The sequence below is a fragment of the Ornithodoros turicata genome, chromosome 7 (assembly GCF_037126465.1).
Source record: "Ornithodoros turicata isolate Travis chromosome 7, ASM3712646v1, whole genome shotgun sequence".
Classification (NCBI taxonomy): domain Eukaryota; kingdom Metazoa; phylum Arthropoda; class Arachnida; order Ixodida; family Argasidae; genus Ornithodoros; species Ornithodoros turicata.
Window position 1 is genome coordinate 40,944,122 of NC_088207.1, and position 25,296 is coordinate 40,969,417.

Consider the following 25,296-nt stretch of genomic DNA (forward strand, 5'->3'; position numbering starts at 1 on the left):
TCTGCTAAGTGTCGTCTGTTAAGTGGGCAGTACGTCACTCACAATATTCCAGCACCGTGTGAATGCTTAACATAACACTTCGGCACCGTGAGTAGTGTTTTCGCTTTTTCTTCCACTAGAATGTTGCACGAGGATGTCGCTCGTTTGAATTCACGTTAACTTTCTGAACGACGTTGCTTATAAAACATACATTTAACCATGTTGCATCGCTGTTGGTGTTGTTTCACTCTAGCAGTAAAATGCTCTTCAGCGATGTAAACGGCGTCGAACCTCCGACTGCACGGACCGACACGAAGCACACTGGCGATGCATGGTTCAGCTAAAGCGTCCAGGTTGGCCTTTGCTACAACGCTGCAAAGATGGAACAGTGCGTTCCATAACCTACTCAACTGGCATGTTTTGGCTCTGGAATCTTTTATGGTAACCCCATCGTACAGAATATACTGCATTTACCTGCAGTTTGAATGCGCTGGTGTCTTGTAATAGCATTCGTAGAGGTTCTGCAGTAGATGATTCTTGTCGCATTCTCGCGTGACGCCTGCGAATAAACGTTGGCATCTCGTGTTTCGATATCGCTCGTGACTCCGTGAAATTTTACTGGGTGACAAAGGGAGGGCATATTTACATTTGATGTTGTAGCTGTTGATGAGTGAGCTGGATGAATTGCGAACTGCTGCCACTGCATTAATATCATCCATGCACCTGCTTAACAGTATTGCAGCTTCTGTGCAGAACGTGAACATATGTATCACCCTGAAAATAATGAGATGAAACATCAGCATTTCAGGCTCTGCAACAATTTGTGCCTTACAACATGACGCTTTCACCTCAACCCTAATGGTTCACACGGAGTCAAATTTTGTAGGTCCTGTTACGGGATGTCTGAACCAATCACGCAGTGATCAAGGAAGTAAACTGAAATGCTAGCAAGGAGATACTCCTCCCAATGGAAGGAATCGAACCTAGGCTCTGCAATTAGCTTTCAATAAGGGGGACTTGTAACAACACAAGTTATTCTTGAAGCTTCGACAATATGGTCAATGCTGCACTAGTCAACCTGCCGCAAGCCTCTCACGTTCTCTGTGATGATGAGTTTTATTTCAGCTTCTCTGTAACATTCTCCCTTCTACCTGTGTCCTTGTAGATAAATAGAGCTTCTGTTCACTACTTGTTCGTCCCTAGTTCAAGGTTACGGTGCTCACTTCATCCCCTGCTAATTCTAGGACCGTATTCCTAAACGATCCTCGACTTGACCCTCTACACAAGCAGCTCCTTGGGGGCGGCGTTGTCCTTCAAAACTCTGAGCCCGCTAGAGCTCGTAGCCCAATGGTTCCACAAGGGAGGAGAGCTTGCCTCCTCCACTTAATTACTGGCGCTTCCTCCACTCAATACGGCCACAAGTTGGAGTAGAGTATCGCCTATGGCGATGAAACACTCGAATCATGCTCGTCAAGCCGTTATGGCTCCACAGTTCCCTGAACACCTTAGACACTACGGTCCCTCCTCAAGGAATATATGGATCCGGGGCCATATCATATGCATTCGCTGCTTCTTACAAACGTACGTATGGACGGGCGAATAAAACGTAGATATAGGCTCCATTTGCTTAGCGGAAGACGCCGGAATCAGGCATATACACACATATACCCAGGGTGGTCCACAAACCATGATAGAAATTCATAGTAAAAACGTAGGCCCGAACAGACATGCGGTCAAGGGATATTGGCAACATTTTTATTTCATTTCAGTTGACGGAAAGTTAATTTATTGATTCTTAATTTCTTAATTAGTTAATCTTAGTTAGTTAATTTCTTAATTCTTTGGCTTTTGACGGCTCGTAGTTTGAGCGCGAAGAAAGGAGGTTACATTGACACACCACACGAGGGGGGGAAGGGTTACCAGCCTTACCCACGGAACAAACACGCGCGGTGAGTGCGGGAATCAGAGCTATCTTACAAAAAATGAGGTCATCCGACGGCTTGTTACCCTTTGACCCTTGGTGTGGCGTGTCAATGTAACCTCCTTTCTTCGCAGCTTTGCGTTCAAACTACGAGCCGTCAAAAAGGAGGCGGAGCCAAGGGCTCATTTTCAGCGAATTTATTGCGGCAATTGCCATTGCATTACGAGGTGCTATACTGAGTAAAATGACCACGGGGAACCCATTTCCGCGAAGAAAACGTTAGGTTGCCCTGTGGAATTTCGGAGATTAATTCAAGAAATTAACTTTCCGTCAACTGAAATGAAATAAAAATGTTACCAATTTGTGGCAAAAGTTATTGGCAGAAAAAAAATCCCTTGACCGCATATCTCTCTGGGGCCCACGTTTTTTACGTTTTACCAATTTCTAACATGATTGGTGGGTCACCCTGTATAGATTGCTCGAAATGTCTGTTAGATTCAGATTGATGGTTGGCATGGTTAAATTCTACATGAACACAATCGGCCCCTGGTGAGGAAACTCCCCATTCCTCATCTTAAAAATAAAAAGTCGTTGCTACCTAAGCACACACTTACCGACAGGCGTCAATAACTTTGGTCTCTCGACTTTGCGCTGCCTTGATCAACGTGTCAGACTTCTGCAGCACGTGCTGACATTTCTCGAACTCGTTATTCAGGTATTCGGAACCACAGAAAGTCAGGTTTTCTAGATAAATAAGACAAGAAGACGGTGGGCGGAATCACCAGAGGTAACTCACTCGAATTTCAAGGGCACCAGCGATATTTTACTCACTTTCAAGTCCACAGACGTTGCGGTATTCCACAACATTCTCCTTCACTGCAGATACTAGACGGGCAACTTTGGCCGAGTCGTCATTGCACGCTAGTCTGACGCTGCTTTTGTCAACGCAGCTGAGGTATTTAGCGAGCGACACCGAACTGCAAGGGAGAGCAGGTTCAGCAGCGCAAGTAGTAAGCAACGGAGGCTGGTTCGAGACACTCGACATACTGACGGCGAATTCCACGGGTCGTTGTAGTGCACAGAGTCTTACACTGGGCTTAAGTGCGACCAGCTCCGGTGGCGCAGCGGTAACGCGTGCGCTTGGAGACTGGGAGGTCCGCGGTTCGAATCCGCGGGCCGGCTGTGCCGTCTGGGGTTTTTCCTGGGTTTCCCTCAGATGTGTAATAGGCGTATGCCAGCACAGTTCCCCTGAAGTCGGCCCATGGACGCAGCTATCCTCCCCCCGAGCGGATTCCGCTCGGTCTTCCACTTCACCCTTTCCTCTCCTCCTCTCCACCACCTTTCCCTTCCCGAGAAACATGCCGCCTAATCAGGCAGGCAGACCTCTCGGGTTCCTCTAAACGACACTCCTCCTCCTCCTCCTTCTTAAGTGCGCACGTTCGACTCGTCGTTTCAGCACAACGTGTGTCACGCAGTTTCATTGGTCGTTCAGTACGCTCCTTGTTCGTTTCTGCACTGCATCCACACCGGTACACTACACTCTTAGAAATGAACTTCACCACATTGCACGGTCCTAGCCAACCATCATCTTGAATGATATCGTTATGTGCCTTGATTTGATAAAAACGGGAGGCGTACGCCATTTTTGTGACAATTATGAACCGCATAAGTGTCACAGAAAAGGCGTACGCCTACCGTTTTAAACAAACCAGGGCACATAGCGATATCATTCGTGATAGTGGTTGGCTAAAAGCGTGCTATGCGGTGAAGTTCAGTTTTAAGAGTGTACGCTGCGCTGCACGAAAATGACCAGTGGAATTCGCCAGAATATACAGGGCATTTTTTTGAGCCTTCACGGAATTTTTATAAAAAAAGCTATGAGAGCATCATAGATGTTTTTGCAGTTGAGTTGTACGGCTAGGCGGACATCCTGTGCAAGAGAGTATGTAACTACAAGGTGACTAATTACCTGAAATTCATTAGTGGATTTCTGGCAAAAGTGGGACCCTCATTGAAATCCATTGTCTTTTAAAAATCCAGAAAAGAGCACGTGGCGTCACATATCCATCGCTGAATTTCAGTATGCATATGGATCAAAACAGAAAAAGCGCACCTGAGGAGCGCATCACCCTCGCCGACGGAGTCTTATCTGGGCCGGAAAGCGGTTTAACTGGCCAGCTGAGCGGCATCTCTGGCCAGCGGCACGTACTCCAATAATCTCAATCGCTCCAAATCACGTGGCCCTCTGACGTGAAATGTTCGCTGTATTCCCTTCGTTCCCGCTAGTCTCGGTTTTGGTTTTCGCTCATGTGTATATCAAAATTCGGGGATTGATATACTTTAATGCACGTGCAAATGGCTTGCAACTAGGACAGTCTCTCAATCTGCCCGTCTGTTTTGCCTGAAATCTCCTAATTAAAATGTTAATGAATTTTAGGTAATTAGTCATCTTGTAGTTGCACACTTTCTTCAAGGGGATGTCCGCCTGGCCGTAGAACTCAAATGCAAAAACGACATCTATGCTGTTCTCATAGTTTATAAAAATTCTGATAAAGATAAAGATAAAAAGAACACCCTGTATATCCTAATAGTATACTATGGGGCCAGGACGATAGGATATACAATTGCCCTTGTCTGTTGGGTGATTGATCTAACTACTGCTATGTAGCGCAAAAAGGTTAGTAGATTGCATCAATGTTCTGTATGTTCTGTAGTAGCTGTATATATTCGTGTGCTTACTTGCAAAATGCTGGTTTACTTGAAGAGTTTCGTAGCAGAGATGCGTCACACTTTTTCACTTCACCGCGGACTTGTATATCGTCGCAGGATCCTAGAAGGAAAATGCGAGAGACAAAAATGCATGTAAGAACGGCTTGTTGCCCATGGGTCCCCAGACTGCAGTAAGCACTCCTCCATGCTGCATGCACCTTTAACTTATATGCTGATTCACCCAACGCAATGGTAGCCATTATATGATTATGTGCGATAGCTAGTTGTGACGGATGCCAAACGATTTCTTTGTGATTATGATTTTAGTTCATTCTTCCGGTAGATAATCTACTATACGTACTTCCAAAATGCAGTTCAGCTGAAAGGCACTGCTGATTTAATTATGCAGAATCACTGCTTTCTCCTTTGCTTGAGTACGCGTTCCTGTGTACCATCGCCAAAGGTGTTGGAGAGCATTATCCATTTTGTGCTAGAGGTTTCCACGCCGACACTGGGAGGTGACACGGGTTCGAATCCTGTGACCAGCTGTGCTGTCTAAGGTTTCTCCTGGGTTTTCCGAAGACTTTCCAGACGAATGTCTGCACAGTTCCCCCTGAAGTCGGCCCAGGATGCATACTAACCCGCCTGTCCCCCACTCCTTCCTGCTGTCCTCTCTCCAACTGTCCACGTTTGTACGTCGCTCATAGCTACAGCTGCTTCGCGGCGCTAACACGGAATAAAAAAAATACAAATACACGAGTACCTTCTTTTGGTATTTGATGCTAGCTAGATTTCACTCCACGTTTCACGTTTCACTCCAGACTCGAGAAAGTGAAACAGTAGCTTGGATCGTCATGTGCTTTGGGGGATTGAGTATTTGTAGCGGATCGTTTACAACGTACCTATAGGAGCTGCGTGTTCGAAGCACGTCCAGTTGTATGCGTTGAACAGGTAACTGCGGTAGTACTGAACCTCTGCTAGCTTGAACAGAACTTTGCTCCTGTCACACGTGGACTTCTGCATAGCCCGTTTCATGCAAGTTTGATATTCCTTGGTGCCTCTGTAGAATCACCGAAACTATGTCAGATACGATGCAGTAGGTACGGGAAGTAGTTCATACGGTAGGAATAGTTGACTTTACCCACAAGCAGTGGCAGGATTTTGAACACTGCCTTTCTCGATGAAGGGTAACACTTTGCCTTTGATAATGGGAATGCATTCCGAAAGATCCGTATAGAGTGATCCTATCTGACAATCTGGAAAAATAGCATTTTTAGACAGTGGAAAGTACAAATGAAATGCAAAGGAAAGGAACGGTACACACAAATACACGTTGACGTGCACCCATGAACATGGAGGAACCTTTTGTTCGGCTGTTTGTGGTGCGTTGTGTATTGATTTATGGAGTATCGTTATCAGCGACTTTCAGTGCATGTTATGTAGTTAGAAAGAAGCACATCTGTACGAGGGGCGTCGTATAAGTTATCGGCCTGTTCCAGGAGGTAGTGGCCCAGGCGAGTGAACTGTTTTCAATGAACGTTTCAACGTTCACACACTTCGCGAATGATGTTCCGTGCTTTGATCATCGCGGAGGGAAGAACCGAACGCTTAGTCTTCCGAAAAGCGGGTCACGGCACCAATGACTTCAACATCACTGGAAAAAGCGGACACCAGAGAGTTCCTTTTCATCTTGGCGGATACAAGTTCCATAGTCCACAAGAGCCGCAAGAGTGGATGAATGTTATTGCTACAGCACTGCGGTGTAGGTGCTTTTGTCCTGGAACAGGACGTTTAGCTACAGGTTTCACTGAGAACGCTGGTAAACTCACTCAGGTTCAGGTGGCACGTCTTTACATATGGCTGGAGGTTTTTCTCAGTGTAGGACATAATTTCTGGAGATGTGAGGATGTTCTGATAGTACTCGCAGTCGGCCTCAAAGATGGAGTTACGCACACACCACTGGTAGTTATTCACGTCCCTAAATATGGTCGCACCAAACCCTCAGTTTGCATGCATACAGAAAACGGAAGGTGCATATAGGATAAGTAACAGCATGGTAATTACCCACAGTTCCCGCCACCAAGAATATCGACGTCAGTGTAGTCATGGATGCGCGGCTTTAAGAACGTTGCTTCACATCGTCCGAGATAGAGCAATAGGATTTCAGGATTGCAAACAAATTCTGAAAGTGCATGCCGCAAAACATTTTAATGATGTTTAATGGTTGATATAACGAACCCACCAGAACCTCCCTTGCAGACCCACTCGTACTTCTTTGGAAGTACACCTACATAATACCGGGATTCTTCTGAAAAGGGCACCTTCAGCCCGTCTGAACAGTCCTGGGTTGGAATCTTGCCGATGCAGTTATCGTAGCGTCTCAGGCCCCTGCAAGAAACAGTTCATTCGGTTCGAAACTTCGGTTCAGTCGAAATTTGGAGGCCTGTGGGGCGTTGTGTGAGCGTAAGAACCACGGGAATCATCTGCAGAAGAGCTTACTTGCAGGCGCTAGCAAGAAGTGGAGAGTCACTTGGTTCGTCCGTGAAGGGAATCACTTGATCCGAGATTATCTGAACACATTCAGCATACTTCACTCGAAGGGAGTCTTCATTGCATTGTGAGATTTGAGCTTCGATGTGCTGCTGCGCCGCATTGGCTGATTTGGAATGAGAAAGGAACGCATTAAGCTTGAAGCAGAAAACAGCAGAGGTACATTGAAGAGCTTCATAGTCACCTCTATAGTCACAGAAATGTTTGTGCATGTTCGCAATGTCTATTGTGAAATGATGGACTGCCTTGCTTTTTAGAATCTCGGAGTCCTTACTACAAGTGGAGGTGCTGACATTGCTCAAGCATGTCTTGTATACCGTGTAAGCCCTGGACATAGAAGACAACAGGTCGTGGCATGGGTTATCAAATGATGCTAGCATGAATGCTTCGTCGCTTTTGTATGAGCGACCCTCCAGACACCATAGACGTGGAAGTTCATAAAATCTTAATATGGTGACATCGCGTGAAACGCGAACACATTTCTTTGCTGTGGACAATTAGTGCCACATATATTGTTCTCCTGGCCATTATATCCGTAAATTATGGGAAGCGTTCATGCTCTTTTTTCCGTGTTGATTGAACTGACCTGCACATAGCAATACGTTCCGCTGACGTAAAGTTTGTGTGTGTTACCGGAAGGACGTTCTGTTGCAAATTAAAAGCGCAGGTTGCCATTTGCCTGAGGAGTGCTTGTGCATTGCATGTGCCATCTGCAGCAAAGAGAAACAAAAATTTAGCGACACGATGGCAGAGCCGAGGATGCTATGCCCACCTGCAGCGGCCGCGGAACAGGTCCACGAAAGAAGCTTTGGTATCCTTCTCTTGAAGTATAGCATTTCATCGGATAGCACAGACCTCTCCTTGTGGCACAATGAAGCCACCTTCCTGCTGACACACACGCGGTAGCGTTGAACGCCCCTGAAAGCAAACAATTTAACAGAGCTGTTTGACAACCGCAACCCTGCGGTGGAAGCAATCCTACCGGCAAGCGCCTGTCAATGCCGTGGAGTTGTTGTAGTCCAGAATATTGGGCATTACGGCGGATGCCAGAATTCCGAAACAATGTTTCAGAGACATTTTGAAGCGCGGAACGTCACAGACCCCTGCAAAAAAAAAAAAAAAAAAAAAAAAAAATTAATAACGCGTTATTACAATCATTACTGTTACAACCACCATTATGTCCTATTTGTCCATGGTGCTTCAGAGAGAAATCGCTCACTTTTATCCTGCTCACAGGTCCAATTGTACTTGTCTTCAATGGCGGACACGAACTTATCAGCCTCTCCGTCTGTCTCCGATTCATCGTCGAACTTGCAATGGGACATCATTTTCACGTTCGCAACACACCAATGGTACTCAGTGAGACCCCTAAAAGAAGAGAGTTCGCCGTTCGCGCAAAAGCGAGTAAAGACGGACTATATCTAGCTTCCTGCGTACATACCTGCATGCTAATCTACTTTCATAGGCATTCCCTCTGTCTACTGTGTGTGGCTGCACCTGTCCGGTGACTATCTCTTCGCACTTGTAGAGTGCGTGCAGCAGTTCCTCCTTGTTGCATTCTAAAATCAGCAATAAGCGTTGTGGATGTGAATAGAATATTTTGCGTTGCCGTTACCTGGTTGCACGCCATTGCAGAAGCCATCGAATGCATGGTATAAAACACTAGTGTAGTACTCCAGTTTTTTAGACTGCAATAGGTGACTGCTCAGTGTGCACGTTAAGTTCATTTTCTTCAAGATGCAGCTTTTGTAGGCAAGGACCTTCCTACAAGTAACCCGGATTATTTCATTTCAGAGCCGTACTAGTCGTACTGATAAGGACGCAGTTGAATGCCACCCTTACTCGCAAGGGTCGCCCTTTGAATTTCTTGTCCAAGAGGCAACCAAATCGTCCAAGTGGTGGACACACTCTCTGACATCTCGAATGACAGCATGCGAATTACAGTGGAAACCTGAACGAAGTGCAAGTAGTTATTGAGTGCAGCTGTGTTACTGTTACTACCGTTGTCAGCCTTGTCTTCAAAAAGAAAATGAAAGACAAGCCATTACCACTGCAGACCCATTGAAAACTTGACATCAGCTTATTGGTAAGGAAATCGACTGCTCCCAAGTGGCTGGCGTTCGCTTTCGTTCTGCTCAAACAGACAGAGCTCATAATGGACCTGACACACCGCTTGAAGTGTTTGAAGCCCCTGAAATAGTGTCCATAGTAAATTAAAGCCATGATTAAGGACTGAGTATGGTCAACACGACTAGAGCTACGCACTCGCAAGCCAGTCGTTGCGTCTTTGCATTAGCAATGCTGCTGATGTGCGGAATGAGGTCGTTTTTCAGCAACTCGGTACACGTTGGCATCGCGCTTAAAAGGGAAGGAACGTCGCACGAAGTATCTGGACAAAATAAACCCTTTCGTGTTACTTGCGTAACCCAAGCAGCACAGCGTCATGGGCCCAATATTGGCCTAATATTAAGCAAAGATGTTGTGCTGCTCGGGAACATGCGCGCCACCATGAAAGCAACGGGGACCCGTCTTGCATAACGCACCATTAACGGAAGTGCAGGTCCAGTTATAACGATGATAAATTTCCTTCGTGTAGTATGTTATCGCAGGTGATTTGAATTCTTCTCTATGGGGACAGAATTCTAGAACGGCCAATTGCACACATTCCTGGTACACACTTGCGGACCTGCAGATATGAAGAAAATTGTAGAGAGTGAAATCAACGATCACAAGGGCCTATTAACACACCTGCAGGTTTCCGCTAGATCTGTGGAGATATATGTGCCGTTTGCAGTACCGGGTGCAATGCTTTTCTTCAAGGTGTTTTCACATTTCTGAAGTTCGCTCACTAGAAGCACTTCTTCGCAGCCATAGTCACCTGGTGGGATGGACGACAAGGGAAACTACGTACCGTACAGCACACTTTATTACTCACGGAAGAGAGCGGAAGTCTGCTGGATATCTTCCGTGTCTGTGCGAATAGATGCATTGCAAACCCAGCCATATGTGTTCAAGACCTCATTGACAGTCATTCTGATGTCGTAATGATGCAGAACTAGTTCGTCAGGGTTGCAGATTCTACCAACTTGTACAGCGGCGCAAAGTTGGAAGGACTCTACAGCACTACAAGGAAAACAGGGAATATTCATATTCACTTCAAAGGAAATATGAAGCGAAGGCAGTCCATACCTGCACGCCATGCTATGGTTTTCGTTCTCCAGGGATCCAAAGAGAACGTGAGTGACTAGCCCTTTGCAAATCTTTAAATTTTGTATGACATTCTCCAGTCTACAAAGGTGAACTAGAACAAAGTGGAAGAAGACCTCGTTGCAAGAAAGGACAAAGGGCCACTCGATTAATGTCGGCGTAGACAGACCACATGAGTATACATACAGTGGTTGGTTTGACAGACCCAGCTATACTTCTTTGGCAAAAACTCGGTGAACATCTTCACGTCTTTCCTCTTGAAGTACTTTGTATGCGGAGGACACATCTCGTAAATTTTACTGTCGACGCAGTCTTGGAAGTCTTCAAGGCCACTGAAAGGTTCGGTGCAACAATGTTTAGAATTGAAATACCGAGCTCGGACCAGCTTTTTTTTGACAGTTACCTGCAAGCAACTTGCATCTTGTCTTTGTCCATTGGGTAAAAGATATTGGGAGCCACCGAGAGATCAATAAATCCGAGACACGTCTTCAAGGGCTCCATGATATTGTGAGTCTTGCACTTCTCTCCTGCTGTTGTGAAATATTTCGCGAAGCGTCATCTCAGAGAAAGAGGAAATGGGTATATACATAGCGGCATACTGACTACCATTGTTTAGCAAGTTGCACGTCCAGCTGAATTTCTTGGTGATGTGGCGCGTGAGACGGCGCACTTTGGTAGACCTGACGAGAATCTTGTTTCCGCACACTTCAGACGTCTTGCTCAGCACACAGCTCTGGTAGTACTTGAGGCCCCTAAAGAAAAGGTAGTGGCAGCTAGTGGTATATGCATCTACGCATTCCGGTCAGGGGAGATGGTGGAGCCAGGTACTCACTCGCAGGCCTTTGCTTGTGCCACTTTGTTATCTTTCATGGCTGCGTTGGGTATTACAATGAAATACATAATTCCAAGACATTCCTGCATCTCTTCAAGAAGCTCCGTTTCGTTGCATGCAGTACCTAGTAAATTACGAGCGGTGGACATTCCAGCTAAGTAGTACGTATGACCTCTAACGGTGGCTACAAGAGGGAGTATAGTTGGCAGAAGAGGAGTGACCTACTTCGATTCGATGACTCGCGGCACACCCATCCATACTTGCTGCTGACGTCTTTATCGAGCGCCGCGGTCATGTTGCAGTTTCCCAGGTTCAGCCGAATGCACTGCTGGAACTGCTTCAGAGCGCTGCATATCGCGTGAGATAAAGCATTGCATGTACGCATAATATGTGTGTGCTGACAGCTGATCCATGCACCATTTACCATTACCTGCACGCTTCATGAAGTTTTGGACCTTTGCTCTTTTTTCGTATGTTAGGCGTGAGATTCGTGTCTATGATCCCTTTGCACCGATGTGACCTTTCATTTACCATTTTCGCGTTGCAGGAACCTGAAATAATTGTTCACATAAATAGACAACTTCTTCAATAAACGCATCGCCTTAGTGGACGTGGATGACACAGGTCTCACCTAAGGTGATGGGAACTCTGTGTCGTTCGCAAACCTCCTGTATGTATTTGACACGATTTGATGTGCTGCTTTCAACTACCCTCCAGACATGGTCAGAAGCGTTCTGTGGACACAGTGCCATATATCCATGCTCTATACACGTCTGATACTCGTGGAGGCCCCTGGAGTGGAATTTCTGTGGTTAATACTGCTGTCGATTGAGGCGTGCTGGCTTCTATTCAGTGCGGCCTCTCGGAAAGATCACTCACTTGCAGATCAAGGTGCTACTCTCAGGATCATGCATACTTAAACGAGGAGTTGATGTGTAATTCAGGTGCAGTTCACACTGCTTGATTTTCAGCATGACTGTCCGAACCGAGCACTCTGCAAGCGTACAGATACTGTGATGGGACGAACACGAGGGTCGAGGGTCTTTTTTGACATCGAGCATGTAGCAGGGAAAAATCTCAGTTAGCGTTACGAGATTTCCCGTCAGACTGACAACTTAAGGCAACCTTAGCAGATGCTGGATACGTAAAAGCGTGGTACGTTACCGGTCTTCCTCAAATCTTCGCATATCCACTTATACTTGTCATAGATGTCGAAAAGTCGTTCCCTAATTGCAGGTCTTTGTACAAGCGTTGTGTCATATCCGCAGTGGAGGCTGAGCTTCGATACTATGCAGTGCTTGTAGTCTTCTAAGGCTCTGCGGTAATACAAGACATTTTATAGAGTGGGCTACCATTACAACTGCGCGGTGATGCGTACGTGCAGGCGAGTGCCATCGCTGAAACGTTGTTGTTTTGCATGCTTGGCTTCACCACAGCAGAGATGAAACCTTGGCAGTGCCTGAACTCGTCCAGCAGGTGTGCCTCTGTGCACTCTCCTGCGGCGCGAATCGAAGGCATTCGGCGTAAGCACTATTCATTAGTAACCATTAGCACATACCGTTGGCCTTTTTGGGGTTACAATACCATCGGTATTCATCGTATTTGTTTAACAACAGGTATTTTATCTCTGGCCTTGCCTCAATGTCCCTGCCTTTACACACGGTCAGTTTGGCCTTCTGGATGCATTTCGTATAGGTGATGAAATTGCTGGAACGATATGAAAGACATACTGAAAGAGAATCTGATGTCTCCTTCTATCGGCAAACAATTGATAAGTATCCTTACTCGCATACGTAGCTGTACTTAAGGGTTTCGAAAGAGTTATCCACATACGGTATCACTCCGTGCACCAGAAATACCTCACATTGCTTCAGGTGAAGAAGAAGCTCTTCCGCATCGCATATACTTTCTGAAAATGATCGCAACAGTTTGTCTGTGTGTCTCCGTTCCCAAAGGAAATGTTAACACCAAAATATAATATAATTTTTTATGGGATTTCATACGGCATGGCGTGCGGGTGGTATTGCCCTAGTGAAGCGAAGTAAGTCTTTGTGAAGGGTAGTACGCAGTGATACGTGCGCAGTTGTGCGCTTTTAGGGGATCTAGGGAAATCCTCACAGATCTGTTACGTAGTGTCTACTATACTGTTGTAGAATATGCGAGAAGCATTATCGGGAAATATTTTCTAGCACTTTTTCGTTGCGTACATCTGTGCGTAAAACTGCTTCCACCCTTCTAGATCACGTGACATTCACGTCTCTCCCCAAATTTTATGAGGCGCAACCATGGCTAACGGCGTCAAGCCTGCACTCCCTGTGGTGGCCCGTGGACGACGAAGACGTGCCTCTGTGCCTGCCAGCCGGTCCTATCGCTCCGTCCTAGTGTGAGACCACGCACAACTGCCCGCTGGGACATTCCATCGTCGCCGGTCAGGACTCGTGTAGAGGAACGCCGCAACACCGAATACCGTCACAGCGCAAAGATCAATGAATGGCCAAACTCTCCCCATAAACGGCTTCGGTTCAATGGCCATTGGTTTCAATGATGTGAACTGAGCATAACTTGAAAAGACGACGTATGCACGTCTACTCCACGTATGCAGGAAAGAATAGTACGCGTTTTGTCAATAATTATTGGTGAAAGCTGGGCACAATTCTGAGAATTTGAAGAAAAATCGTTATTTTGTAGAGTCCTATTGATCCACTTTTCATATTTTCTGTCACCCAGAGAAAACATGCGAGCAGTACAGAAATAGGAATATTACTTTTCTCGCTTCCTATACGACTGCATGTCCAGAGATATTTGTGGTACAGGTCTTGCGTGTAGAAGCTGATTTCTGACACCTCAGAGAGAACCTTGGGTTCTTTGCACACGTATCTGATGTTGATGTCGATACACTGTTTATACTGCTGCACAAAACTGAAAACAAATAAATATACCGCCATTTATATCTCCGCATTGTTTAGTCGCGTGTATAGGTAAGTCATACTTGCAAGCGACGTTTAATCCGAATGAGTCCGTTTTATGCAGACGGTGGGGGTCACCGACGCTTTGAATAAATCCCTGGCATTCGATTATGTAAGGCAGAATGCTCTGTACTGAACAGTTTTCTGAAAAAAAAAAGTTTCATGAGCAGATGTTGTAACAATATGCAAATTATTTAGCGTGCCACCAGGGACTAAACATCGTGACTTCGCAATCCTACCTACTTTACGCCATTAAACTCCGCGTCTGTCACATTGTATTCACCGAAAATAGCGTTTCCGTATGTGACACGTAACGGTATTATAAAATCATTTAGTTTTCAGACGTATAACATCATAGTGTGCCCAAGCAGCCTCTCGTCTGGCAACACTGCTCCTCATAGCCTTAGGCATGCGTTTTAGTTATACTACGCAAAACTTTACTGTTGTGCATTGTCCATAGGCTATTGGATGTACGCCACTAGCTTCTGCTTGAGTTATGGACCAACTCACCGTGTTTCATATGCAGATCGCATACCCAAGAGTAATTTCGAGGAAGTCCCACCGCATAGTACTGCACTGCCGTATCTTGCACAACAGGATCAGAAACATCACACAGCTTGAACAACTCTTGACGGACACAATGACGGTAGCTTGAAATTCCCCTGCGGACAGGATTGTAACATAGTAGGGTTGTAAATTGGGCAATAGTCGGTGACAATGTTTGAAGCGCTGTCTACTTACTTGCAGGCACTTTTCATTTCGTCTTTTTCGCCAACGTCTTGAAGGTCTTCAATGAGGGAGTAGTCAAGGAAGCCCTTGCACTTGTGCATCCCAAGCATTACGATTTCTTTCTTGCACTCTGAAATGGCCGCTCATTACCATGTACTGTCGTTGATACGACGATTTGAGAGTTACCTTTCAAATCGATGATGTTGCACAACCCGAGAAATTTGGATATGACGTCCGACATAAAATACTGGATGTCCGGAGAGCGCATAACTCTATTGTTCCCTCTACACGCTGGGCTAGTATGAATGTTCAAGCAAAGCCTGTAGTCATCAAGGAAGCTACAAGAAACAAGTGAACTCAGTACCACATAATGCCTGTCTTGAGGATGTCTGCGACTAACCTGCAGAAATAATCCGTATTCAGGCCTACAACGGACACGTCAAACTCCTTGTTAAGGAGGCCAACGCATTTTGTCATGTTCAATTTCAGCTCTTGCATATCGCACACGGCACCTGAAAGCGCTGAAAGCGTCCAGTTGGTGCCCACACTCGTGACCAGGAAGAACGTACTCTTACCTGCGTTACTCATGTTACACGTCCAGTCGTACATATTATAGTAATTTCTCAGATATTTCGTCACGTCGCTCGTCATTGGAACAACTTTGTCCTCACAGACTGGGTTCAGCCGCGAGATGATACATTTTTTGTAATCTCGGACACCCCTGAAAATTACGTACAAGGCTTTAGAAACGTGCAGTAGTAGGATTGTAACGCACGTTTGTATTGGCGCATTTGTATTTACCTGCACGCAATATCCAATTTAATGCGATCGTTTGGGTCGTTTGCATACGGATTCACGTCCAAGTCAATGATACCACTGCATTCCATGAAGGCTGTTATCAAATCTGCTTTGTTGCACATCGCTTCTTGCACTGTTAAACGGGCATACTTGTAGAGAGAAAAGACAGCTCGACGACACGGCCTATATCGTAATGCGTACCTGGAATAAGATCCTTGGAGCATATAGTCTTATAGACATCCAGGGCATTCGAAACGTAAGTGCTGACACTTTGGAAACTGCTTGCAGCTTCCATTTTCTCGCATAAGGGAAGGACCTTCTGCTTCACGCAGTTTCCGAAGACTTCCACCGACCTTCACGATTAAGAGAATGAATGTTGCACATGTGCTTATCATTATATTTGTTAATTAGACCATGCTTACGTGCACGCTTGAATTAAATCACTGTTGTCCGTGTACTTAAGTAGTGGCTCGATATCCAGATCCCAGATTCCGTCGCATTCTCTTAATACTGCGGCAACGGAACTGTCAGAGCAGTTGTCTGGACATACGAAGGATGAACATGTACATGCATCGTACAAAAGTAGTAGCAGAAGTCAAAGGAAGCCACACAGGACTCTGCGGAGACTCACAGGTACTGAGGAGCTGCGTGTACTTCTGCACATTTTGGACAGGTATTGTGAGTGCACCTTCTGTGCCTCTCAGGTTTGTGTTGCCGCATGCCCTCCGTGTCATCTCTTGAATGCAGCCTTTGTAGTCTTCTAGGTACCTGCGTTGTGGAAAAGTTTCGGTTCCAACATACTGTTTTGAATCAGGAGCCATTCCACTGACCTCTGCACTTCTGCAACGTCCAACTTTGTAGTTTCCGATCCCAGATTGGGTACGATTCCGTAGTTCACGAACCCCATGCACTGTTCGTAGTTGCTAGTGAGTGTCTCAGGGTTGCACTCGTGCTTGTCTGCAGGTGGTTGAAAGAAGAAAGCGGATTCTCTGAGAAATTCTCAAATGATTAATTAAATTAACAGTATGCGTACCCAGAGGCAAGAAAGGGCAATGTTTCTTGTAGCTACTATCCAAGACTTCCGTATGCACACGCACACGTGCCAGTCTCAGAACGGTAGGCAAGAACCAGCACTGATTCAGCTGTTCATCGATACACAGTTGATGGTCCATATAGTACCTACAACAGCAACTACATAGTACCTGCCCCTTGTGTTGCAAAGTAATGTAATTGTACTCACTCGCAAAGTTCTTCGGAGCTAGCTTGGCTTGATACAGCAGCTATGGCTAGATCAGCAAAGGCTCTGCACTGCCGTAATCCACTTTCTAGTTTGTCAACAGAACAAGAAAGACCTAACACGAGTAAAAGTTAACGTTATATCCCAGAGTCCCGAGGGGACAACTAAAAGAAAGTGCCTAAGTTTTCTCACTCCCTTCGTGGAACAGATTTTCACAGGTCCAGTTGTACTTGTTGAACGCAATATTGGTATAGAATCTGATGTCTTGCGTAGTTGGAAGGGCGTTGTGTTGAGCCTCAAGCTGACCCAACTTGTGTTGGATGCACTTTTGATAATCTCGTACACCTCTGGAAATGAAGGCATACTGGTCAGCGCGTCGTTACCAGAAGCGCATTTGTAAAATTAGATTAGCTGCGGATGTAAACTTACAAGCACGCTTCTCTTGTGCCGTATTCTCTGAAGGGCTGCGATAATGGACTCTCCACTTTATACTCAATGAATCCGTAGCATTCTCTGAGTTCCTGGACAATACGAGTGGAGTTTCCCGTCTCTGCAGTTGCTCCTGCATAGGCAGTGGTACTTTAATGAGAGAGGTCCCACGGTAATTCCGTGGACGTCTTGCCTTCACGTAGTGGCGGATTTGGATGGTAGCAAGTCCAATTGTACTTGTTATACAGTACAAAGATTAAATAGGCCACTTCAGGCAATAGGAACACTGGCGAGTCTATCGTGCACTTTTCCCTGGCTCTGCTTGTTATGCAAGACTGGTAGAGCCGTACGCCTCTGGAAGTACGCAAAGGAAATTGTAAGTATGTTGCCGGAGTATGCCGTGGTTCGTGAGGTATGCTATCTTACTTGCAAGCCTCATCCAGCTTCACAGAGTCAGTCATGTTGTGGGAATTGGGGAATACCTTGATATTTATAATCCCTTTACACTTTAGGAGTTCGTTGAGTAAAACGTCCTTGTTGCATTCTGGCTCTGAAAGAAGTACATAGCTGGCGTTCATTTAAGGTGGTGTACGTGCGTGTTAATACCGTAGCGTAAACTTACGTATCTCGCACGTCCACTGGTACTTTTCATACACCAGATAAGTGTAATTTCGAACCGCATCCAAAGATAAGACCTGGCCACGGTCTGTTGGGCACAGTGTCTTGATTTGGGAGTTCACACATTTCTGGTAGTCATTAAGAGCGCTGAAAGTAACCGAAGGTAGAGTGCACAAAGACTTCCTTCGGGAATGAATGGAACAGAAGAATGCCACTCTACTTGGCCCCTCACCCCCTTGCAATATTCGAAGTCAACAAGTGCGTTTAAGCAATAGTGCTGCTACCTCCAGTCGATGCTATTTTTAAGATAAAAAAAAATGTTGTAAAGCGCTGCTGAAGATGATAAAGCTGACCGAACATAGCGATGGTTTTCCGCGCCTCTTATCCACGGTACGGTACTACTTCAATGGTTCCGACGCTTCCGTCTGCAGCATTTTCGCGTGATAACCATAGAAACTGTTATTGTGGAAACAGTAAATATTAAACGCTACAGACTTTTTTTGCTTACCGGCAAGCAAGTCTCACTTTAAGCGATGTATCGCCGATTATAGCATTTGGCAGAACTTTGCTCTCAACATGGTCGTTGTAGCAGATTTTCAGCTGATCGAGCAATGCTTTACTGTCACACTCTGGTTGTTCTGGAAGTTAGTTTTATAATGGTTAGGAGGCAACGAACAGGCTAGAACATCGCTTACTAGCGTGGTGGATTGCCTCGCACAGCCACTTGTAGTTGTGGAGAAGTTCTTGCGTGAAATACTGGACACGTGGAAGCCGCAGTACATAGGCGTTACGAGCACATCTTCCATAAATGCGTGAAAGGACGCAGTACCTGAACTCCTGGTAGCCCCTGTAATAGGAACGCATGCAGCATCGACGTCTCTCTTGATATATCCATAATACAAAAATACATGCACAATAAGCTCGATTCTGTAATAAGTGCCGAATTGCGTTGGACTCGTTCAAGGAAACACGAAGTGAATCAGGAATGTCATCGTCTTGCATATCCAGGCAAGCCTCTCAATTGCTTGAGAAGTACGGTGATGTACGCGCAGAAAGAACGAAGCTACGGACGATGTAGACTGCAGCATTTGTTTTCCAAAGAATGTAACGCAGTTGTTTATGTTACTGCACATAACCATAGAATCAGCACTTATGAGCTAATAGGTAGCAGGAGGGTAGAAACCAGGAAATTACGGTGTGCGTGAACGGTTTAGACAACTTCACGCCTTATGGCGGATGAGGGCACACTTATGGCACAATGTGTAGGGGGAGGAGTGTAGACGCTGTAGCTGGAGCTTATGTAGCTTTAACGTTGTCGCATTCACACGGTGACCGAAGTCGACAGCCATACTTCCAGTTGCCGAGCAGCGCAGTTGCAAGTATCAATGCACTTACGTCAGAGGGCAAGTACTGCACATGCCAAACTCACAGAAACCTCAGTTTGACATTACATGTCTTCATTCACACGGATGCTTGCACGCATTCTTCGTATGGGCATACTTACACGCATGCACTTTCTAGTGATGAATTCTTCGACGTGTTCTTGACGTAGGGTATGACCAGAATGTCGAGGAAACCGAGACATTCCGACAGAGAGTTTACTGCTTCGTTCACTTCGCAGTTTTCTGGACGGAAAGAAAGCAAAACCTCAGAATGACCGACAGCGTCAGAGAAGCCTGTGTATTGACACTACGCAGTAGTCAGGTACCTGTGCGATGCTGACTGCAGCTCCAGTTGTAGAGGTTGTAAAGGTCTCTCATGAAATGAACAACGTGTGAGGTTTGAGGTAATATCCGTTTTCCACATTTTTCCTGAACTTCAGAGTCAACACAGTTCTGGTAACGTGACACAGCCCTAATGAAGGAAAGCAAACCATTTCGTATTTCACAGCCAGTCTTACACTCGGAATCAGGGAACCAGTTCAACTCACGAGCACATGGTATCGAGCTTCAATGAACTGGCATCTTCGGGTTTCATGTCAACAAAAGATATGTTATAGACCTTCGAGCAGTTCTCAAAGTGTGTCAAAACTAGGAGAGGATTGCAGATGGCTGTCGGGTATAAAGACATGGATGGTAGTCAGGAAACTGTACATCAAAGTGAAAGGGTTCAGCACTAACGAGCAGGTAGACTTTGAATACGCTACAAAAAAAGACGCTACAATAAGGCACGGGCCACTTTCCCAAGGCCAGTGTGCGACGATATATCGTACGGCACCGAGGTGTCGGCGGCCCGTGACCTGCGATCTCGGCTTCAATCTACGTTCATCGTATTGTTGGAATGTCTACCGTCGCTTGCCGCCTGAGGCTTCTATGATTCGATCTATGTCTCAAGTGAAATTTGGGGAGTCCGTGTGTAGAGAAAGATAATGCGATCGGAAGCACGTCCAGTGCTATACTTGACCCTGCGCTACTTGAATTCAGTCTGTTTCTTTTCAGTTAGAATGCGTCTGGAGCACTGTTTGTATCAAAAAGTGGATGCGTTAATAAGCATCGGCAAAGAAGAATTGGATTGACACAAACCTCTGGGGGCCACTGGTCTGCAAGTCCACTCGTACGTCTTGTATAGCTCGACGGTGTAATACTTCACCATGAGTGACCCCAAGACGTCAGTGTTGCTGCTGCATAACTGAGTCTTGTAATTTACGCATTGTTGGTACATTCGGACAGACCTGAGTAGTGATTACACACGGTCAGTGCGATCATGGCAAGAGCTACTGAGTGTCCTGAAGTTGAGACATCAAAACTATTCGCTCGTACAATGGAATATATTTGGGTTTTCAAACGCAACGCTATTCTGCGAAAGCGACAAGCAGTGTGAAGATCGTGACAATAGTGTATACCGTACGCTATCGCCTTTGCATACGTATAAAGAATATTGGTGCTTCTGCGCACGCCCAACACGCAAGCAGAGATTTGCGCATTATGCTAACTCGTAAACTCGCTTATAACAATACTCCGTCAAGATTTCTTGTATAGACACCACACCGTCATCAAACGGTATACTCTGGCACCATTTTATCGCGCTTGAGGTGACACACACGGCTGGATGAGCTGGTAGCATGTCGCCGACTGATAACAAGATGCTGGTATTCAAAACTGTCTGAGCCGTCTGAAGACGCAAACAACACGGTGGCAGAGTACAAGCTGCTTAGACACGCAGTCTTCCGCGAGTGACGTTAAATACGGCGTGTCGGTGCGCTGAGCTTTCGGCGCACGTTGAAGAACCCTGACGTGGGCAGAATTAATCCGTACGCCGACAACAGTGACGTCGCTCATAATAACAGCTGGCTCGCGAAGTAAAGCTACGGTCGGATTATCATAATGAGGCACAATAATATGGGGCATGATTTTCAGCATGCCATTCAGCCTTGTCGATTATTACATGATCGCCTATACCACCAATACTTTTTATCAGGGTAGGACTTGTACAGCTTCAGTCAACCTTAATAATAACACTGCAAAAAATTCTGTCTTTTCCGAGCGTGATAATAGCCACCCTTTGGGCACTGGGGTAATGTTAAGTGAAAAAAAAAAAAAATTCTGGCGTTAAACGAATAGTAAATTTTCCTCCGCCCCCAGATTAAGATTTCCTCATGGCCCCCAAGGTTTCCTGTAAACGCGCTCGGGAACGAGATATTTTTTCCACTGTTATTATTAACGTTGAGCGAAGGTGTACATTTGCACATAGTAAATCTATTCTGCTAACTAGGACTGCGCTTTGTATTGCGTACTAGGCATTCCTCTCGTTGCCTATCGCCAGGGTTCGGATTCCTGAAAAATTCTGTATACTCAATTTCTATCCTGAACTTGCTATTTCGTCACATGAATCTGCATTCGCACAAAAACTCAACCGGTCTTTTCTGGTGATATGTATGGGCTGTCCACACTGACCATGATACGACCGTGTGGTCCTCGTTTTGCTCTTATTTATGAGCGCTGGGCGATTACTATAGTTGTCCACAACGCAGAAATGGTGCTGCTCAGTGGTGCTCCCAGTAAGAACTACTCACGTGCAAGAAACGCTCAGCTTTTCCTGATCGTCCTTGAAGGCGATGTTCGGTATCACCCCTTGATTTATAAAACCCATACATTCCATCAGACCCTTCACAGCTGACTTCTCCGTGCACACCGGAAGCTTCACGGTACTGCTTGCCACTGTCGTGGCTGAAGACTGCTCGCTTGTTGAAATATGTGTAATTTCTACGAACAAAGGGTTGTTTGTTGTTGTTTAGGGTTGTAAAGCGGTCCATGTCCTATACGAGGAACACAAAAATCTCACCCTGCTTTGTCTCTGTGCACGTCCAACTGTACTTGGAGAAAAGACCCGAAGTGAGCTTGTTCAGCGTATCAGAGGACTGTACGTTCTCTTTTGGACAAACCATACTAGCCGTTTTACGCACACATCTTTGGTAGTCTGTCAGGCCACTGTAAAGCCCGCGTAGAGATAAGGTGGTCATGTTCTGCACGCATGTGTTACATTTAGCGGTCATAATCACTTACACGCAAGCTGCCTTTAAGCGAGCAGAGTCGCTCTCCTCAGACACTGGAAGGACCACCCAATTAATGATTCCTTTACAATCCTGCAGGCGTGTCTTCAGTGTCGCATCATTACATTCGGAAGCTGAAAGTGTGTTGACGTAGTATTTAGTGCATGAGTAGTATAAGTTTGTCGTGAATACGTGAGGAAGCCGTCCCGCACAGTCCACTGGAGCGTTGGGAAAAGCCGAAACGCGCGGAGATCGCAATTTTCCGAGGAGTGGACAGAGCGAATATGCAGTGGGGCTGCAGACAAAGTTCCGTATGAGTAGCGTGCACAATTTATTTTGGGACAATATCCACGATATTATATTTACTTCTACGCTTCAATGATATTTGGAACAAATGAATGCAGAAACCGTAGAAAACAGCAGCATTGGAACATTCTACCATCGACGAATGTGGCGACAATGATGCGCGTGCGCGTCCCATGCGTTTCGGTCGAGAAAATGTCCCATGCGCATCGGGCTGAATGCTTGTGCAGCTTCTGAAGAGAGCTACTAACGTCGCTAAGTTCCAAATGACTCTTGCTGTCCCTACACGTGTAAGCATTTCAAGCACTTACGTTTTGGCTTCTCGCACACGGATTGGTGTTTGTTTGGAAGCTGAATAAGGTAATATTTGACTCTGGAGTCTTCCGCGATTTCGGACAAGTTGTTTTTGCAAGTTTCTATTACAGCCGTGTATACACAAGTGCGATAGTCCATGAGGCCCCTAAAATGTAAGAGCAGATGACGTTTTCACAGTGCTGTTCGAACCCATCCCGAGACAAGACATGAACGAAGACACCCGATGAACCACGAGGTCCAGGCTGTCACTTACGTGCAGGAATCCATCACGGAAAAAGACAAGGCAGCATTTCGCTTAACGACAAAGTCAATGAATCCTTGGCATTCTTTTAGAAGAGGGACGAGGACTTCGGCCGTGCAGTGCTCTAAACGAATAAACCATCAATCAAGAGGAATAAATATGGCAGAAGTGAATACACACCCCTTTTGATGTGCCGATCCACGCATGTCCATGCATAGCGGTTGTACGATTGCACAAGCTGTTTAATGGCTTCCGAACTCTGCTGGAGTATCACGTTGTCACCACAGAGCTCTTTGAGGGAGTGCATTATGCAGGACTGGTAATTTTTGACGTGCCTGTATGTAATTCGTGTAAAGAAGTGTAGCTGATGTGCTGTAAGTAAGCATTTACAAAGGTCAGAAAGTAGTGAACTCACCTGCAGGTCTCCGATAGCTTCTCTTCGTTGTCCAAAACGAAGACATCTTCCTGGATTAATGTTGTCACAATACCGCTGCACTCTTGAAGTGTTTTCTCAATGCCAGCGTCGCATGAATTGCCTGGTGTAGACACGTTGATATCGAAACTACAACTTTGGTAGTATATGAAAACGTGAGGGACAGAGCCTCACCTGGTATAGATCCGAGCTTGCATGTCCACCTATAGCTTTCATAAAGCTGCATGTAGAATTTGAGTTCCACAGAATGTATCACTCTCTCTTGCTGGAGACAGTTCGCTGGAATTTTTGAGTTGATGCACTGCTTGAATGCATTGTTGTTCCTAAACAAGAAAATCAATGCAGGAACAGCAGCAAACCCTTGGAGGGAGCACAACACCACAGGCCATTTACAGAGACTATCACCATAGACGTTTACATAGGACACCATGGAGGTTGGTTGGCTTCTGGTACGTGCTGCGTTCCATGGATTTACGCAGTCTAATGTAAAATGTGCAAAACACGCGGGCCATTCTGTGTTCCAACTTCATTTACCAGTCGTTTTGCGTAGCGTGCGCCAAGTGTAGCTGAAGCAATAGTCATCTGTCTTACGCACCCTCAAGCACCCTCAGAACATACCTGCATGCAGCCTTCAAAAATGCAATCAAGGCCTTGTCTTTCGTGAACGGTTGCACCTTCACTTTGATAAAACCGAGACATTCTTTGTAGCGGCTATCGATTAACTTCGCGTCACATTCAAGTGCAGGAAGCTGAGTGGTTGGTCGTCCTGGAAACGGTACGTCAGCGATAATCCTCAGTGAAAGAGCAGCTGAGTCGTAACCTACCTCCGCTACATGTCCAGTTGTACTCGCTAAAGAGACCCTGGGTCACGTTGTTCAAATTTGACGCTGAGTAGAAACTGTCTTCGAAGCACGTCGTTCGGAACCCCGACAGAATGCAGTCTTGGTACTTCGTGACACCCCTGTGCAACGGGTGCTCGATTATTAAAGGGACAGCTCGCTCTCCATGTATATTTTTGCTTCCACAGATAGTACATTCCCTGATTTACCGATTCCCCGTTTCACATCTGCGTTATAAATGATCAGAACTCCTATACGTTTTGAAATTCCCGGTCACAGAAACGCACGCACGACGTCACTGTGAGGGCATTGTGAGGACACGGAGAAAGGTAGTGTTGGGGGTGGACACTGACACGTGATCATCCTGGAGAGAACGTCACGCATACGTCACGCGAGCCGAAGAGCGACTGGGAGCGACACGGGTTTCAGGAGACTGTTTGTATCCAAATAATCCAGCCTTGTAACGACAGCATACTGAGAGCAATTCCACTGCCATTCACTCATCATGGTAACAGGAGTAAACAGATTTGAATGGATACGGCAAGACCACCGCCCTTCGTGGTGACGCGAGCGCATACTTTCGGTGATACAGTTAAAGCAGAGGCAACGGAAGCCTTGCTATTTCCGTAAAAAGAGACGGCCAACACGTCGCTACCACAACGTAATGTATGCGTTCGAAATGTACACCTATAGGCATTCGA

At 45.9% G+C, this 25,296-nt stretch overlaps 1 protein-coding gene across 1 annotated transcript in view; it reads right to left on the bottom strand.

Annotated features, from left to right (window-relative positions):
• The window catches only part of LOC135401116 (uncharacterized), a 75,440-nt gene that overhangs the window by 1,342 nt on the left and 48,802 nt on the right, over nt 1-25,296 (bottom strand). The window contains exons 131-203 of the mRNA XM_064633313.1: nt 24,581-24,717; nt 24,375-24,522; nt 23,931-24,079; nt 23,739-23,859; nt 23,504-23,658; nt 23,336-23,447; nt 23,079-23,227; nt 22,478-22,598; nt 22,257-22,402; nt 21,988-22,177; nt 20,498-20,646; nt 19,906-20,026; nt 19,684-19,829; nt 19,480-19,600; nt 18,671-18,822; nt 18,484-18,613; nt 17,980-18,122; nt 17,784-17,907; nt 17,551-17,711; nt 17,358-17,490; nt 17,121-17,275; nt 16,932-17,043; nt 16,725-16,870; nt 16,522-16,648; nt 16,323-16,459; nt 16,114-16,231; nt 15,893-16,044; nt 15,695-15,824; nt 15,469-15,614; nt 15,294-15,414; nt 15,080-15,231; nt 14,906-15,023; nt 14,675-14,826; nt 14,188-14,308; nt 13,963-14,117; nt 12,984-13,107; nt 12,757-12,905; nt 12,577-12,694; nt 12,363-12,514; nt 12,078-12,192; nt 11,830-11,990; nt 11,629-11,749; nt 11,424-11,545; nt 11,199-11,322; nt 10,970-11,118; nt 10,770-10,896; nt 10,553-10,698; nt 10,349-10,460; nt 10,095-10,282; nt 9,908-10,037; nt 9,703-9,845; nt 9,425-9,548; nt 9,208-9,350; nt 9,002-9,110; nt 8,775-8,923; nt 8,601-8,718; nt 8,379-8,527; nt 8,142-8,262; nt 7,932-8,077; nt 7,746-7,869; nt 7,344-7,486; nt 7,109-7,265; nt 6,852-6,997; nt 6,674-6,791; nt 6,439-6,587; nt 5,751-5,865; nt 5,512-5,669; nt 4,640-4,730; nt 2,732-2,877; nt 2,515-2,644; nt 626-753; nt 454-538; nt 191-351 (exon numbers count right to left, since the gene is read on the bottom strand). Coding sequence (XP_064489383.1) covers nt 191-351; nt 454-538; nt 626-753; nt 2,515-2,644; nt 2,732-2,877; nt 4,640-4,730; nt 5,512-5,669; nt 5,751-5,865; nt 6,439-6,587; nt 6,674-6,791; nt 6,852-6,997; nt 7,109-7,265; nt 7,344-7,486; nt 7,746-7,869; nt 7,932-8,077; nt 8,142-8,262; nt 8,379-8,527; nt 8,601-8,718; nt 8,775-8,923; nt 9,002-9,110; nt 9,208-9,350; nt 9,425-9,548; nt 9,703-9,845; nt 9,908-10,037; nt 10,095-10,282; nt 10,349-10,460; nt 10,553-10,698; nt 10,770-10,896; nt 10,970-11,118; nt 11,199-11,322; nt 11,424-11,545; nt 11,629-11,749; nt 11,830-11,990; nt 12,078-12,192; nt 12,363-12,514; nt 12,577-12,694; nt 12,757-12,905; nt 12,984-13,107; nt 13,963-14,117; nt 14,188-14,308; nt 14,675-14,826; nt 14,906-15,023; nt 15,080-15,231; nt 15,294-15,414; nt 15,469-15,614; nt 15,695-15,824; nt 15,893-16,044; nt 16,114-16,231; nt 16,323-16,459; nt 16,522-16,648; nt 16,725-16,870; nt 16,932-17,043; nt 17,121-17,275; nt 17,358-17,490; nt 17,551-17,711; nt 17,784-17,907; nt 17,980-18,122; nt 18,484-18,613; nt 18,671-18,822; nt 19,480-19,600; nt 19,684-19,829; nt 19,906-20,026; nt 20,498-20,646; nt 21,988-22,177; nt 22,257-22,402; nt 22,478-22,598; nt 23,079-23,227; nt 23,336-23,447; nt 23,504-23,658; nt 23,739-23,859; nt 23,931-24,079; nt 24,375-24,522; nt 24,581-24,717 — 9,941 coding nt within the window. The remainder of the gene's footprint in view (nt 1-190; nt 352-453; nt 539-625; nt 754-2,514; nt 2,645-2,731; nt 2,878-4,639; nt 4,731-5,511; nt 5,670-5,750; nt 5,866-6,438; nt 6,588-6,673; nt 6,792-6,851; nt 6,998-7,108; nt 7,266-7,343; nt 7,487-7,745; nt 7,870-7,931; nt 8,078-8,141; nt 8,263-8,378; nt 8,528-8,600; nt 8,719-8,774; nt 8,924-9,001; nt 9,111-9,207; nt 9,351-9,424; nt 9,549-9,702; nt 9,846-9,907; nt 10,038-10,094; nt 10,283-10,348; nt 10,461-10,552; nt 10,699-10,769; nt 10,897-10,969; nt 11,119-11,198; nt 11,323-11,423; nt 11,546-11,628; nt 11,750-11,829; nt 11,991-12,077; nt 12,193-12,362; nt 12,515-12,576; nt 12,695-12,756; nt 12,906-12,983; nt 13,108-13,962; nt 14,118-14,187; nt 14,309-14,674; nt 14,827-14,905; nt 15,024-15,079; nt 15,232-15,293; nt 15,415-15,468; nt 15,615-15,694; nt 15,825-15,892; nt 16,045-16,113; nt 16,232-16,322; nt 16,460-16,521; nt 16,649-16,724; nt 16,871-16,931; nt 17,044-17,120; nt 17,276-17,357; nt 17,491-17,550; nt 17,712-17,783; nt 17,908-17,979; nt 18,123-18,483; nt 18,614-18,670; nt 18,823-19,479; nt 19,601-19,683; nt 19,830-19,905; nt 20,027-20,497; nt 20,647-21,987; nt 22,178-22,256; nt 22,403-22,477; nt 22,599-23,078; nt 23,228-23,335; nt 23,448-23,503; nt 23,659-23,738; nt 23,860-23,930; nt 24,080-24,374; nt 24,523-24,580; nt 24,718-25,296) is intronic.